This window comes from Hyaena hyaena, unplaced genomic scaffold (genome assembly GCF_003009895.1).
Source record: "Hyaena hyaena isolate Hyena2069 unplaced genomic scaffold, ASM300989v1 scaffold_275, whole genome shotgun sequence".
Taxonomy (NCBI): Eukaryota; Metazoa; Chordata; class Mammalia; order Carnivora; family Hyaenidae; genus Hyaena; species Hyaena hyaena.
This window is the reverse complement of record NW_024080908.1, coordinates 831,637-848,568: the sequence shown is the minus strand read 5'-3', so window position 1 is coordinate 848,568 and position 16,932 is coordinate 831,637. Positions and strand designations below refer to the sequence as shown.

At 44.8% G+C, this 16,932-nt stretch overlaps 2 protein-coding genes and 1 pseudogene across 3 annotated transcripts in view; 1 reads left to right on the top strand and 2 right to left on the bottom strand.

The window, feature by feature from the left end:
• On the bottom strand, positions 1–6,710 carry LOC120241048 (40S ribosomal protein S3a-like). Its single transcript, XM_039245962.1, has 2 exons — positions 6,704–6,710; positions 1–819 (listed from the first exon to the last, which is right to left on the bottom strand). The coding sequence occupies exons 1-2, from the start codon at positions 6,708–6,710 to the stop codon at positions 50–52; spliced, it is 777 nt and encodes a 258-aa protein (XP_039101893.1). The 3' UTR covers positions 1–49.
• A 3,123-nt stretch (positions 6,711–9,833) lies between these two features.
• LOC120241047 lies at positions 9,834–10,695 on the bottom strand (annotated as a pseudogene).
• A 4,851-nt stretch (positions 10,696–15,546) lies between these two features.
• SH2D1B (SH2 domain containing 1B) overlaps positions 15,547–16,932 on the top strand; it is a 30,036-nt gene continuing 28,650 nt past the window's right edge. The window contains exon 1 of one of the 2 annotated variants that reach the window (XM_039245993.1): positions 15,547–15,816. In XM_039245993.1, the coding sequence (XP_039101924.1) occupies positions 15,683–15,816 (134 nt within the window). In that variant the 5' untranslated portion in view covers positions 15,547–15,682. The remainder of the gene's footprint in view (positions 15,817–16,932) is intronic. The other variant, XR_005530825.1, reaches the window with a different exon arrangement.

Here is a 16,932-nt window from a genome sequence, read left to right as displayed (position 1 = left end):
TTTTTTCACAAATAACATTTTTTATTTGTTGCCATTAAATGTCTGAATTTCAAACAGATTCCTGGACTGGTGGCTCATATCCATCAGCTCGTTCAACTTTAGCACTGGTCTCATCCCCAGTAGCTTTTCCAGAACTACTACCTTCACCGTGAAGCTCCGTGAGCTTTCCCAATTCAAACTTGGGCTTCTTGAGCATTTTTACTTTTCTAACAAAGACATCATTGAGTGGATAAATAGACTGGCAATCTTTTTTTATGTCTTTTCCATTGCTGTCTGGAATCAATTTATTGACCACTTCTTTCAAGTCATTTGTCTGCACCTCTCGGGTCATGATTTCCATCATCTTTTTCCGAATTTGGCGGACCTGCTGGTGCTGAGCATAAGAGGTCTTTCGAATCTGATTGTTGCGTTTTTTAGTAAAACCGACACAAAAAAGACGAAGCAAATACCCATCGGTAGTCTTGACATCAACATGAGCCTCAATCATGGTCTGCCATTTTTTGACCATGGAGCACATTTTGTCCCGGGTAAGATCCATGCCATGGAAATTAGTCAGGCAGTTTTTGCCCTGAACATCTTCAGTAATCAGCTTGAATTTCCTAAATGCAATTTCATCATTCTGCAGATCAGCAAGGCTTACTTCAAACACACGACCCTTGAGGCCATCAGATGCGATTTTGGTTCCTTGAGTTCTTGTGACTAGTGTTTTCCCGATATTTCTTATATTAAACATTGCCGGTGCTTTTACATCATACCAATCTTTCTTTGAAAATGGATCAACCACTTTCTTCTTGGCTCCCTTTCTCCCCCCTGCCAATTCTAATGAGGAATAATAGCAAGAATTACCATATGAAGCCTGACTTCCCTTATTACCTAAAACACAAGACCCTTTGATTAGCTTTCTTCCCTCCTGACATATTTGTAATAACTTTTTACTTCTTTTTGTCTCTTGAATCGAGATTTAATATTCCTAATGAATATCACAAAATTTGCCTTATTTCATAGCAATAGAATAGATTATTCCTCTCTGAATATTTTTACATATATTAAGCGCCCTTTATAGTCTCTTTTTGAGTGTTTAATGCATAGCTTAGCTAATCTTGACTTTGAATGTATCATATATCTGCAACAGATTTATGGTGTTAAGACTTGCATAATTTAAAAGTCCTATGATTTGAGACTCATTTTCCCGCAAAAGTAAAAGTAAAGTGGGAATATACATATTTAAAGGACATAAATCCACAATTCTCGCAATGTGATTTTGTATCAAGGCTGCTTTGTCTTTCATCATCATTATCTCCAGAATTTAGTAGAGTCTTTTCTTCCAAGTGAACAGTATTTTTATCACAATGAGTGGCTATGTCCTTACTATTTCTTTTTTTTTCTTTTATAGCTTATTGTCAAGTTGGTTTCCATATAACACCCAGTGCTCATCCCAACAAGTGCCCTCCTTCATGCCCATCACCTCCCTTCCCTTCTCCCCCACCCACATCAACCTTCAGTTTGTTCTCAGTATTTGAGAGTCTCTCATAGTTTGCCTCTCTCTGTCTCTCTAATGTCCATACTCTTTCATCTCCACTAATTTCTTCCCCACAGTGACTAGTGTTGCAGGACTGCTTTACTCTAGCACAAATGATTGAATATAGGTTTATTGAGTATACTCAAAATATTGAGTATAGGTGTTAAGATCTTCAAAATATTTAAAACTATGCAATAGTAAATGCTGAAGTAAAATCATGGGAATAAGCATGCATCATAAAGAATGATGTCAGATCGGGGCACCTGGGAGGCTCAGTCAGTTGAGTGACTAACTTTGGCTCCGGTCATGATCTCACGGTTCGTGGGTTCGAGCCCCACATCAGGCTCTGTGCTGACAGCTCGGAGCCTGGAGCCTGCTTTGGATTCTGTGTCTCCCTCTCTCTCTGACCTCCCCCACTTGCATTCTGTCTTTCTCTCTCAAAAATAAATAAACATTAAAAAAATTTAAAAAAAATAAATGATGTCAGATCAAGAAACAGAAATTCCAAAGGATTATGGATTAAGGAAGACAAAAATATATGGCATTTTATTAATAAATAATTTTCTAAAGGTGCCTGCTGGCACTGATTCAGTTCTTCAACTATAGTGTAAAGGTCCTGGGCTCTTTCCATTTTCCCTTGGGCCCATTGCATCCTCAGGTACAAATGTCTGCTACCTCTCCAGGTACATCTTTCTGCGACAGCATTCAGGAGCAGGCAGCAGGGTTGCGGTTAGGGCAGCCAGAGACCCCTCTTTCACAATTCTCTCTTCTTTTATCTGGGAATAAAACAGTTTTAACTGAATGGCCCAAACTAACTTATGACCCAATCACCAGGGAAAGAAAAATATTACCGTCCTTGATTTAGACCACGGATGATTCATTCCCTGGGACTTGCGAGATGCTTATGTGAATAAAATCAGGTTTCTGTTAGAAAGGAAAAGGGGGAGAGTAGTTATCGGGCAGGCAATCAATAGTGTAAGCAGCATTCCGGTACCATTATATGGTATCCAGGCTACCATACCACTCACATCGTATTTCAACTATTTACTGCTTTGTAACCAAACACTTTACGAGTTAGGGGCTTAAAACAACAGTGTGCTATCATTTCTCATGCATCTGACAGTTGACGGAACTCTTGTTTGGGGTCTCTCGTATGGTTGCAATGAAATAGCAGGTGAGGATGGAGTCATCTGAAGGTTTCTTCTCTCTTATATCTGACACCTCGGATGTTGGGAACAGCTCGAGCTAAGAGCATCTGTCTCCAAGTGACACAGATGGGCTACCTCACAGTATGACAGTCACAGGACAGCCAGACGCTTTCACATGAAGAGCCTGAAATTAAGTCCTCCATTAAGAGCAACGTCAGGCTGCACGTAGCCCCAGTTCCATTAAAAGCTTCAGCTGAAGTCACCCTCAGGACTGCCCTGGGATCAGCCAATCAAAAGAAATGTGTAACATTCCTGTGGTCTGAGTCAGGCCGGGAACTGCAGGTAGTTACTCTGTACAAACTAGCCAATCACTCACCGCTTGCCTAAACCCCAGGTAGGCCCTTTGAGCTCACCTTATAATTGGTCATTTTCAAAGGATTCTCAAAGGTCATGATTGGGTCCCGCCAAAAGTAACGGACGCCTCACAGATACTGAATGGTCAAAACTGTTACCATGGGTATTGTACAATTATGACTGGTGCTTATGTGATGATGCAAAAAGTACAACGTGTGCACTGTATCACCCCTGTCCCTTACCCCATAAAAACCTTGCTCGCCATTGTTCAGGGCTTCTCCTTGCTGCCGCTGCACCAGTAGACAGGTGAACCCCTGTTCGAGCTTGTGATAAAGACCTGTATGTACTTGCATCGGTGACGGCTCCTTGGAGGTCTCAGGGGACTCACGATTTGGGCACAACACACAGTGACTAGTTACCTCCTGAACAAATATTCCAAGAGATCTAGTTGGAAGCTTCAAGGCTTCTTATGACCTAGCTTCCAAAGTCATACCATGTTACTTCTACTGTATTTTGTTGTCAAAACAACAGGAGCCACATTCCAGCTCATATTCAAAAATTTTTTTAATGTTTATTTATTCTTGAGAGAGACAGAACGCAAGCAGGGGAGGGGCAGAGAGAGAGGGAGACACGGAATCTGAAGCAGACTCCAGGCTCCCAGCTGTCAGCACAGAGCCCAACGTGGCACTTGAACCCACAAACTGTGAGATCAGGACCTGAGCCAAAGTCAGGCACTCAACCGACTGAGCCACCCATGTGCCCCCCAGCTCATATTCAAAAATAGCAGGGGATAGGTTCCCCTCAGTGGGGGATGGCTTTCTCCTACAGGAGGGGAAGGAAAATATGGTGGCCATCTTGGACCGACGTTTGCATCCCCCAAAATTCACATGTTGAAATTCTAATCAATAATGTGATGGGATCAGGAGTTGGGGCCTTTGGGGGGTTGATCAGGTCACCAGGGGGGCAGGAGTGTAATCACTGCACCTTAGAAAAGAGACCACAAACAGCTCTCACCGCTTTTGTCTTGTGAAGCCACATGGAGAAGATCTATGAATCAGGAAGCACACTTTCACCAGACAACCAAATGTGCCAGCACCTTGATCTTGGACATCCTGCCTCCTGATCTGTGAGAAACACATTTTTATTGTTTAAATGCCCAGTCCATGGCATTTTTGTCACAGCAGCCCTAAGGGACCACAAAAGGATGACAAAGTATGGCTGCTGGCAAGTGTTGGCTGATATTTTAATGTACTGGCTAATAGAACATCCAAACATGGCACTAGCATGTACACGGTTTGTGATTCATGTTCATCAGTGTTGTGATTGTCCAACTGTTGATGAATTTTTCCAATTTAGAGAGATTTATACCGATCGAAGTTTTATAGAATATGTAATCATTCAGGCCACACTCTTTAATTTGCACTGTTCAAAACATTATTTTTGGGGCCTCTTGGGTGGCTCAGTCAAGTATGCTTCTGGCTCTTGATTTTGGCTCAGGTCATGATCTCACAGTTCATAGGATAGGGCCCCACATGGGGCTCTGTGCTGGTGGTGTGGAGCCTGCTTGGGATTCTCTCTCTCCCTCTCTCTCTGTCCCTCTCTTACTTGCTCGCTCTTATTCTCTCTCTCAAGATTAATAAAAATTTATACATATATATTTTTTAAGTTTATTTATTTTGAGAGAGACAGAAAGCGCAAGCAGGGGAGGGGCAAGAGAGAAGGAGAGAGAGAGAGAATCCCAAGCCGGCTCCGCGATGCTAGCGCAGAGCTCAACACCCAACTGGGGCTTCAAACCACTATTCAAAATAGTATTAAATGTAACCTCACTACATATCATATGCAACTCAACAATGTAGTCTTTTTCGAGTTTTCTTGTCTCCTTTCCCTCCTGCTTTTGTTTGCTGGTTCGTTTGGTTGATTGATTGATTTGCATCTCACTGGGTCCAAGGAAGGGGGCTCAGAGAGTGCCTGTGGGATGTGCTGGGTGCAAAGGGGCTCTGGGGAATCCGAGCATCTGAATGGATTTCTGTTACTTGCTGTGGAGTCTTCAATGTAAACCTTTCCTCCTCCACCCCCTCTGCCAAATCTGGGGTAAATCTGACTTTGTTCACTGATGCTTTCTTACGAGTGAGTGTTGACTTGGGCGGGGAAGGGCAGTGGCCACACTGTTGCAATGGCGCTTTCTGGGCCATGTGGGTCAGTGCTGGGGAAGGACAGGAAGCCTAGGTGGGATGGGGGTGGGGGAGACTTGGAGGCAGAGGGGGGTGTCATGAAAAAGTAAGTCCCTAGGAATTTACATGACAGAACTTTTCTCAGGGCATGGTCTGGGGAAACTGAGGTAATTCTACCTAAATTTCAAGTGCTGGGAGGGGCCCACCGCAAGCTGTGTTAGACACCACTGGAGGGTCTCCTATGTTAGCCAATCAGGCAGCTGTGTTGGCCCTGAAGTCCCCAAGGAAAACAGCATTTTACACTTGGGAGAAACCCCTTAGATTTCTATCAGTAGCAGTGCATTCGGGTAGATTGAGTAATTAACTAATTTAGGCAATGACTTCGTGTCCAGAAAGCCTTGTAGAACTGACCGTGCTGACCACTCATTGCCTCCAGTAAATCAAACAGATTTGCTCAACACCTACGTTAAGCATGTCTTTTTATTTTCTGTATTCTGATATTTTTAAAAATTTTTAGTTTTAAGAACACATTTTTAAATATTTATTTATTTTGAGAGAGAGAAACAGAGAGACAGAGCACAAGCAGGAGAGGGGCAGAGAGAGAGGGAGACACAGAATCTGAAGCAGGCCCAGGTTCTGAGTTGAGAGCAGAGAGCCCCATGTGGGGCTTGAACTCACAAACCACAAGATCATGACATGAGCTGAAGTCGGATGCTTAACCGACTGAGCCACCCAGGAATGCTTGTATTGTGATATTTTAACATTGAGGGCCTTGCTGACCTTGGAGGACTGTCCCTCCTAGGACTAGCCAATTGCTAGAGATACTAAATTGCTCGCCCCTCTTTTCAAATGCAAACTTCCCAATCCAGAACCTGTACCCTTAATCCCTTTATTTCACCTCAGCCTTAATCACCCCAGAGCCAGGTATCAGAGAGGAGGCCCAGGCACACTGCGTCTGCCTCGGGGTGCCAGCCCATCCTACACCTCGTCCAGCCCATCCCAGGGAAACCACAATAAGGACAGGTCTGCGGTCCCTGCCCCAGCGACCCCCCTGCCCCCCGAAGTATTTTCCCCTGCTCTGCCCCCCACAGAGGGGCGTGACTCCTCCCCTGGGAACTGTGAGGAATAAAGGGTTTCCAGCAGCAATCGTCCGCTGATCTGTGAGCCTTCCTGCAAGGAATAGACACGCTTTTCCCAGGAGAAGCCACATCCTTGGGTAGTAAGAACCTGCAGCTGCCTCGAAACCTGAAAAAAAGGAGGTGGACAGAGACCAGTGCACCTGTGTGTGGGGTGTGTGTGTGTCTGTGTGCGTGCGTGTGCGTGCATGTGTGTGTGTGTGTGTGTGTGGTGGGTATGGGTGTGGTGCCTCAGTTTCAGACTTCTAGCTTCTGCGAGAAAATACATGTCTGTGGCTTTCAGCCACCCAGTTTTTGGCACCTTGTCATGGTGGCCCTAAGAAATGACCACAGGGAGGAAACAAGCAGTGTACCCAGGGAGCACTCTGGACCCACCCGCCATGTCAGTGAGACCGAGGGGCTACTTTTAATAAGAGTCATCCCGTCCCCAAGGCCTGAGGGGACTTTTCCAACTTTTCACCAGTGATGTGTGTCCTTGTACTGAAGACCCTCAGAATGAAACAAGAGAATGTTCTAGAGTGCTGTGGGCCCTTTAGCACAGCTGGAAAGCTATGCCGCATGGGGCACAACTTGGGGACGTCTACACTCTTTCGGTATCACTCATGCTGACATTTCAGCTTTTCTTCTGCTCTGATGAGGGCAAGAAATAGAAATCCAAGAAACTGGGGGTACTTGGGGGGCTCAGTCAGCTAAGCGTCTGACTTCGGCTCAGGGCACCATCTCACGGCTTGTGAGTTCGAGCCCCGCATCGGGCTCTGTGCTGTCAGTGTGGAACCTGCCTAAGTTGGGTTCCTGTCTCCCTCCCTCTCTGCCCCTCCCCAGCTCATGCTCTCTGTCTCAAAAATAAATAAAAACATCAACAAAATTTAAAAAAAAAAAAGAAAGAAAAAGAATCCCAAGAAACGAGGTGATGGTATTAAGCCGCTTTCTGCCAGGAGGCTTCTGGGAAAGAGATGCCAGCTCCTCCAGACTCCTGTTCCTTGCAGGAGGGATTCAGGTTGTTACATGATTTTCCCTGTAAGCCCAGGAAGTAAACTTCTAGAAGACCACCCCTTGCTACCATACACATACTTCCTCTCACCCTGGAGCCCTGTGAAAGGTCAGGCAGAAGCCGGAATTGACCGCAGTGCTGTGGCCGGACCTGTAAGTGGCCAGTCATTGTAATCACCTTTCTGTTGAGATCTCCCAGGAGCTGTATCCCTGCTCCCCATCTCAGGGGCCAGGCTGCTGCCTACCGAGGGCCAGGAAACACAGCTAAAAGGGTGACAGAGAAGACCAGACCCTGTTACGCACCTGGGCAGCAAGGGACATATCTGTCATTTCCTCAGACTGACCACTTTAACCACCAAAGTTTTGTTTTCTCTTCTCACAGCCCCTGACATCTGCCTTGGTATCTTTTTTCGATTCTAGTTCTTCCTTTGGTCATGTCCCTGATGTGAAAACTGACTAATACCTGCACCCCCAAGTCCAGGATCCCGTGTATATGTTAGGTTCCTTGACAAAAGGAACTTTGCAGATAGAATTAAAACTGACTATGGGGCACCTGGTGGCTCAGTTGATTAAATGTCCAGCTTCAGCTCAGGTCATGACCTCGCCGTCTGTGAGTTCAAGCCCCACATTGGGCTCTGTGCTGACAGCTCAGACCCTGGAGCCTGCCTCAGACTCTGTGAGATTCTCTCTCTCTCTTGCCCCTCCCCGCTCATGTTCTGTCTGTCTCTGTCTCAAAAATAAATAAACTTAAAAAAGGAATTAAAAATGACTGCTGATCATTTGACCTTAAAGAAAGGGGGGTATCCTGGATTGTGTCGATGGGTCCAATGTAATCCCAGGAGTTCACCAAAGTAGAAGAACACAGTTGGTGGTTAGAGATTGGTGGAGGAGGGGACAGAGGAGAGGTTTGAAGTGTGGGAGAGACTTGACCTGCCAACACTGATTTTGAGGATGGAAGAAAGAGGTCACAAGCCAAGACACAGGGGAAGGCTCTAGAATCTGAGATGAGTCCTTAACTGAGCCAGTAAGAAAGTGGGCTGCCATTCCCACAACTACATGAAGCTAAACTCCACAACAGTCTACATGAGCAAGAATATGGACTCGGCTCCCAGAGCCTCCAAGAAGGAACACAAGCTGACATCTTGATTTTGGTCTTGTGAGAAGCTAAGCAGAGACCCATCAAGCCCACCAGACTTCTGACCCGAGAAGACAAAGATAATGAATTTGTGTAGTTTTCAGGCACTAAGTGGGTGGTAATTTGTTACAACGCCAATAAGAAATGAATACGCTCAACACATCCGGTTCCCTCAGGAAGTAAACCCAGGTTTCTCATGTGGAGGATGAGATAGATTCCCTAGACTTTTCTCACCTTACTCATTGGCCTCCACATTGAAGAGTAATTAGCCCAGCAACCTCTCCTTGTTATAGGTAGAGGATTTCAACCTCAGTTTCTTTCGTGGTGTTCCAAGAGGACTCCAGCCTGTTCACTTAAACCAAACTGCATGGAAAAAAATAAAGCTGCCTAATGTTTACTTACCTAATGAGCAAACTTCCTGATCATAGCTTCTCCTAAAATGCATACTCATCAAGTTTACCTTTTATATTTGATTCGAGTCTCTTAGCCCCCTTTGAGATCTTTGTTTGCACTCTTCCAGAGATTTCTTTTTCACTTTGTTTACTCCTAAATATTGCAATTGTAAAATAAAGTGAAGCATATAAGAGAGTTAAACATATAAGATGGTTAAAGCAGTGAAATGAGTATATGGTTAACCCTTGAACAATATGAGGGTTAGGGGTACTGACAACCCCCCCTCCTGCCCCAGGCAGTCAAAATGCACACATAACTCTTGGCTCACCCAAAACTTAATTACTAATAGCCTACTGTCGACCTGAAGCCTTACCTGTTACATAGACAGCCGATTAACACATATTTTATATGTTTCTATGTGTTACATATGATATTCTTACACTGGATCCAAGAAATAAAAATCCATGGAGACCCTAAATAGGACCGTGTCTCTCTTTTTCTTTTTCTTTTTGAGATATAAATATTTTGTTGAGATATAATTGACATGCAGCACTGTGTAAGACTAAGGTGGACAGCATCAGGACTTGACTTACATATGTTGTAAAATGATTGCTGCCATAAGTCTAGTTAATATCCATCCTCTCATAGACACACACACCAAAGAAAAAGAAAAAAGGAAAACATGTTTTTCCTAGTGATGAGAACTTTTAGGATTTCCTCTCCTTTTTTTTTTTTTTTAGATTTCAGATCGTTTTTATTTTTTCAAATGTTATTAGGAGTGACTGAAATAAAAAATATAATTGAGTCCCGTCATTGTGGAAATGGCTTTCAGAGAAAACTGGTCAGATGAATATTATCACTTCCCATTTTCAACCAGTCAATAGTGGCCATTGATCAATAGCCGACAGTCTGTCAAGAATGCTCAAGGTACATTATATGAAACAACATGCCTGTTCACGGGGGGGGAGGGACGAACTAGGAAGTAATTCATGCGAACTTCTTGATTTTATCATACAAGACAAGCACAAAAGCACCACCCATGCCTCTAAGAACTTTGGACCACACCCGTGAAAAAAGCTTTGGCTCCTTCATCTCGGGCAATCTTCCTCCAGCAGGCATGCGCACCCGTGTGCATGATGTCAGTTCCTTTGTGCCCCGACTTCATCATCATTCGGCGACGAACAGTGTCAAAGGGATAGGAAGTCAACCCAGCTACTGCTGTGACAGGCTGGGCGATCATCCAGCTGATGACGATGTGAGTGTTCTTGGGATCCGGAAGCATTCCCTTGGCCGTATCATAGATGCCGAAGTAGGCAGCTCTGGAGATGCTAATGTCCTGCACAGACACGTTAGAGCCTTGGTACAGGCCCCTAATCCCTTCGGATTTGTAGATCTTAACCAGGCAGTCACCAAGGCCTCGGAATTCCCTTTCACCCCGGCTTTGCCCACATTGGCTGCCAGACGGGTCCGGGCAAAATCCAGAGGATACACTAAACACAAGGACGTGGCCCCTGTGGCACCGCCTGATGCCAGGTTTCCTGCGAAGTAGCGCCAAAACTGGGTCCTCTTGTCCACGCCGCCCAGGAAGATCTGTTTATATTTATCTTTGAAGGCAAAGTTGAGAGCCTGGGTGGGGAAGTATCTGATGACATTGGCCAGGTTACCGCGCCTTAAGGAGAGGACGCCCTGCTCCTCGGGGATCCGAACCACACAGTCGATGATGCCCTTGTACTGCTTATCGGTGGTGAGCTGCTTGCTGGCGTGCTGCTCCTGCGGCAGCAGCTTGACCCGCCGCAGCCACTCCACCCGCCAGGACGTCCTTGGTGAAGGACACAGCGACATCTGTCATTTTGAAAGGAAAGAGGAGCAGGGCGACTGCGGGACTGCTGTAGGAACCGGCTGGGACTCCGGGACAGCGGGCTAGGATTTCCTCTCCTATACATCGCACAGCAATGTTAGCTGTGGTCACCATGTTGTACATCATGCCCCTTGGACTTACTTATCTTGTAACTGGAAGTATTTGCCCACCTTCATGTGATTCGCCCTCCTCTTACTTTTGGTAACCACAAATCTGATCTCTTTTTCTGTGACTTTTTCTCCCCTTAGATTCCACAGGAGTGAGATCATACAATATTTGACTTTCTATGCCTGACTCATTTCACTTAGCATAGTGCCCTTAAGCTCCATCCATGTTGTTGCAAATAGGAAGATTTCTTTCTTTCTTACGGCTGTTTAATATTCCACGGTGTATATATACCACGTGTTCTGTATCCATTCACCTGTTGACAGGTGACTTACGTTCTTTTCATGTCTTGGCTACTGTAAATAATGCTGCAGTGAACATGGGGATGCAGATATTTCTTCAGCATACTGATTTCATCTCCTTCAGATGTATATCCAGAAGTAGTTTGATCATATGGCGGTTCTATTTTTAACTTTCTGGAGAACCTCCACACTGCTTTCCATAGCGGTTGTAACAATTTACATTCCCACCAATGATTCACAAGGATTCCTTTTCCTCCACAAGCTCACTATTATCTAGACTATATCTATTAATAGATCTATAATAGATCTAATAGGTCTATTATCTCTAGTCTCTTTGGTGATGCTACTTCTAACAGGTGTGAGATGGTACCTTATGGTTGTGATTGACATTTTTCGGATGGTTAATGGTGTTGAGCACATTTTCATGTACCTGTTGGCCATTTGTATATATTTTTTGGGAAAAAAAAGTTTAGTCAGGTCCTTTTCCCATATTGAAATGGGATTGGTTGGGTTTTTTGCTATTGAGTTGTAGGAATTCTTTATATATTGGGATATTAACCCCTTATTAGATAGATGATTTGCAAATATATTGTACCATTCAGTAAATTGTCTTGGTAGGACTGACTCTTGATTCTACTTCTCTCCACGAGTCTACTTCATTCTTCGTTTGCGGACGAGTTCTCTCTTTGCTGTCTTCTGGGTCCATAGCAAAACATCAACAACAAAAACAAAACGTTTATAACCATTTCTAGGGAACTCATTTCCATTCTTATCCCCACGCTCCATCTCCGGTGCCTCCCTCTTCTTTCTTTTCTTAATTTCCTCCAAATTCCTTGGTTAGTGTCTCTGACTAGCCCATCTTGGGTCAGAAGCCTACCCTTGGTCCAATCAACTATGGCTAGAGGGATGGAGTCATGTTTCACAAAACATGGCAGGAGGCTTTGATTGCCATTGATGAAAGGAAGGGGAATCCATGTAAGAAATTAAAGATGCTGGGCACCTGCATGGCTCAGTGGTTCAGGTCATGATCTCACAGTTCTTGGGTTCAAGCCCTACATTGAGCTCCATGGTGGAGGGTAGAGCCTGCTTGGGATTCTCTCTCTCCCTCTCTCTTCCCCTCTTCTCCCCATCACCCTCACTAAGTGACTTCAAAAAAAGAAATTAAAGATGTTGCTGTGTACTGTGCAGCTGTTCTCAGAGGTGGCATTGATCAGAATAACATGAGAATGGAAGACTTTTTATCATAAAAAATTTCAACAACATGCAAAAATCAGAGCCATTAATATAACGAACCTTATCATCACCCAGCTATGGATATTTACTCACATAAGCACAATGCCTTCACTACCCCTAACAAAAGCAACAATTTCCTTGGTTTCATCTACCATCCCATCAATATTTAAATTTCCCCAATAGCGGGAAACTTCTTTGTATTAGGTTTTATCAAACAAGGATCTAAACAAGATCATCATGTTACATTGGTCATATGCTTCATCAATCTCTTTTAATCTAGAGCAGTCCCCATCCCGTTCTCTGACTCCATCTTTATGACATTAACCCATGAAGAAACAATGTTAGTTGTTCCTACCAAATGTCCCACATACTGGATTTTATCTGTCTGCATCTTCATTATGGTCTCATAAATAGAATTTCATTCTAAGAGCTTGACTTACCGCAAGGTCAACAGTTTTTGAAAGTAAGCTTCATTACTGGTGCTGCATGCTTCCTGATGCCTCAAGTTCATGGTAATTCAATGTCTAGTTGTTCTGCTCTTAGTTATGCTAAGACTGACCAGGGGGTTCAGGTGGTGCCTGCTGGGTTTCTCCCTTGTAAATGTCATTGTCAAACCTTTGCCTAAAATGTTCACCCATTGACTGCCTTTGCCTGAATTATTTATTTCATTAGGTACTACAAAATGGGAGCGAGATGAGCCTATGGGGGCGGGGGGGGGGGAAATGCATATGCAACTTTCCTAGGTATTGCCAGACTCTCTTCCACTGGAGTTGTAACCATCTTGTATTCCAACCAGCAATGTAGGCGATATTATCAAATCTTACCCCAGTATGTTTTCAAAGTTTTGGTTTTCATCGATATGATAGGCGAGAGATGTTGCCTCACTATGGATTTTAATTTGCATTCCCCTTATGATGAGTGGAGATAAGGCAGACTGAGTTTTGAAAAAGAAAAAAAAAGCCAAGAGAGCCCCAGTGACGATGATGATTTTGCACCAACTTATTTCTTCCCTTTGGTCAGAAAATATTCTCACATCCAGCTTGGTACCCAGTTTCCTCTTTCCCCAGGATAAGTTCTCTCCTCACCTGTCATAATTCCCAGGAAATTCAACAACACATGGCCCTACACCACATAAGGGAAAATGAGGATCTGAAAGCATAGTTCTCGGATAACAAGTTTCTTGGTGAATGTCACTGCTTTACACCAACAGCAGAGGAGTGTGATTTCCAAGGAAGAGCAAAAACCTGCTACAAGGAAGCTCCACGAGACAGTTTTCCCAGTAGTAGGTGGACCGCTTAAACACAGCAGCAAGATGAAGCAATTGTCTGGTTAAGAAGGCATTAAGAGAAGTAAGGATGACTCATGAGCACATAGTTCTTTTTTTTGTTGTTTATTTATTTTGAGAGAGATAGAGACAATGTGAGTGGGGGGGGGGCAGAGAGAGAGAGAGAGAGAGAGAGAGAATCCCAATCAGGTTCCATACTCTCAGCATAGAGCCAGACACAGGGCTCAAACCCACAAACTGTGAGATCATGACCTGGGCTGAGATCAAGAGGTGGGACGCTTAACCGACTGAGCCACCTAGGAGTTCCTTATTTTTACAGATATATACTTGAGATGTGTGGCAAGTCCTATACAGAAAGAAATTCACATGTAGTTTATACCACTGACATTGTACCATAGTAACTGTGGGAGATAAGTAAATGGGATCTAATTTAAAATATTGGATTACAGATAGGCTCACACGGCTTATTCTGTCTGAAATTAATTCATGAATAATACGTAGACAGTTTGTTTGTTCAAAAAGGCCTTGGGGGAAACAGGGAGATGTTGTTCAGAGGGTATAAACTTCCAGTTATAACAGGAGTAGGTTTTGGGGAATTTAATATACATGGCGTTTATGGTTAATAATACTGTATTACATACTTGAAAGTTGCTAAGAGAGTGGATCTTAAATGTTCTCACAACAAAAAAGAAAGGGTAATTAGGTGACAGGACGAAAGTGTTAGCTTATAGTATGGTGGGAATCATTTTGCAATGTATAAAGATAGCAAATCAATGCATTATACACCCTAAACTTACACAATGTTATATATCAATTATATCTCAATAAAAGTGAGGGGGAGTCTTAGAAATTAGTCTTAGGGCTAACTCTGACCCTCAGATCACAGAAGGCCCCCCCCTTCCCAAGAATATTAGTGGATCAAGGCAGAAAAGGCTAAGAGAGAGACAGAGACAGAGACAGAAGACAGAGACAGAGACAGAGACAGAGAGGAGAGGACAGAAAAGAAAGGAAGGAAGGAAGGAGAAAGAAAGAAAGAAAGAAAGAAAGAAAGAAAGAAAGAAAGGAAGGAAGGAAGGAAGGAAGGAAGGAAGGAAGGAAGGAAGGAAGAAAAAGAAAGAAAAAGGATTTTCTCATCGATACCAGCTTATCTAAAGAGGACTCAGTGTCTCTGGATGGATAGACTTGGTCTTTCTTCATGGGGACACATCACTGCTGGCCTCCAGGACACGAACTTCAAAGGACCCAAGGATCCTCAAACCAATCCTCCTTTTCTGCACCGGGGAGAAGACTCCCTGCATGATTTTCCACACCCAGACATCCCTTCCACCTGTCCCAGGTCCTCCCCCAAAAAGCATAATGCTGAAAGATGTTAACAGTGGCCTTTGCTCATCAAGGGGAGCCTTAAGTGGGGGCTGGGCTGTCCCCCGGCATTGCATTCAGTTGCCTTCTATTCCCACTAATGTCTTCCATTTTTCATGCCATTTGACCAGTGGAAGTCCTACCTTCTCAATTGCTCCATCACAACTGGACAAACCCGGATTCATTCAGCATCCGCACACTTTCTGAGCACCTGTTATGAGCTTAGCGTAGAGCAGGGATGGGCAGCTCCAGCCCGAAATGGGCATGAACCGCAGCCAAAGGTAGCGGCGCGCTCCCAGGAGGGCCCACCAGTAGCCAGAGAAGGAGAAGATGGGTGCTTTAGGGTGATATTCAAGGCCGCAACCCCATGCTGGGGAGCTCACTTCAGCCTTGCAGTCCCACCCACGAACATCACCCAGTTTACCGTGTGCTCAAACTTGCTCTCACCCACTTCTGTGAGTCACACTAGGGCCACTTACAGGCTGAAAAGTCGTGGTCACTTCATCAACCCCACCCCTTTCATTTCCTGAATCTTTCAAAACTGCCTGAGTCCCCACAAGGCAGCGTCACCTCGCTCCCACCAGCCGGCTGGAGAGGTGCTTGGAGAAGCCTTGCGAGGTCACTTTCCCTCAGTTCCCTCCTCAGAGCCGTCCCCAGACCTGCGGACGATTTCAGGGATACCAGAGGGCTCCCCATGGATCTGCCTTGTTACCACGGCCCTCTGTCTAAGAAAGACTGCGAGACCTTACTGCTCAAGGACCGGGTGGATGGCAACTTCCTGATAAGGGACAGCGAGTCCTTGCCCGGAGTCCTGTGCCTCTGTGTTTCGTGAGTACTCTCATCTTGCACACACACCTTTGGGACCTCACACCGAGCGTGGTACTGAGAGCTGAGTACAAAAGATGCTCTATTTCACTCTGACCTTGCAGCCCAAATGAGCAGAATGAGAAAAAGCTAGGCTGTGCTTGAAGAGTGTGCAAGGAGTGTGCCCTACCCGTCTGTCTGTGGTGTGAGCTCAACCCCAGGGGCCCCTGTGCAGCAGCAGAGGTGGGGGTGGGGGTGAAGGGAAGGGCTGCAAAAAGCAGAAAGGCAAGGGGAATGCACAATAGGCATATGTGAGAAGGAGGAAAGAGGAAGAAAGAAAAAGGATTTTCTTTCTCATCAATACCAGCATATCTTTTTTTTTTTTAATGTTTTATTTATTTCTGAGAGAGAGACAGCATGAGCAGGGGAGGGTCAGAGAGAGAGGGAGACACAGAATCTGAAACAGGCTCGAGGCTCTGAGCTGTCAGCACAGAGCCCGACGCGGGGCTCGAACCCACGAACTGTGAGATCATGACCCGAGCCAAAGTCGGACGCTTAACCGACTGAGCCACCCAGGCGCACCAATACCAGCATATCTAAAGCAGGCTTGGTGTAGAGGTTGGTTTGTTTGCTCTGGAAAAAGGCTAGATGCCCTTTATGAAACTTTAATCCGAGAGACTAAGTTTTCACATATATTCTGCCGGCTCCACTGGTGATACGTAAAATACAATTTCAAATTTTGTTAGATTGGCAAAGGGCTTCCACGGGGATCCTTTCCTTTCATCCTTGTAGTCAGTGAGGCCAGCAGAAACAGTCACCATTTTCTAGATGAAGAAACAGAGACCCAGATTTCCCTTGCTCGTGTTAAAATTCATCTGGCATTTCTAAAGAGTTCAGTGTGAGATTCCAGGCCAGGGTATCAGAGCTCCGCTGCTGAACAAGCTTGTTCAGTCCTGTTTAGAAAGCAATCCTGAACAGGTATCAGTGAGAACCTACTATCTTTAAATGTTCTGTTTGGAGAGATCGCTGAAATTTTTCTTCTACCTGGTGTAGGAATTAAAACCCAAGAGTCTTTATGGATGTGTTTCAGTGCATCTTAGAATGAGGACAAAAGGCGGGGGGGGGGGGGGGGGGGGGGGG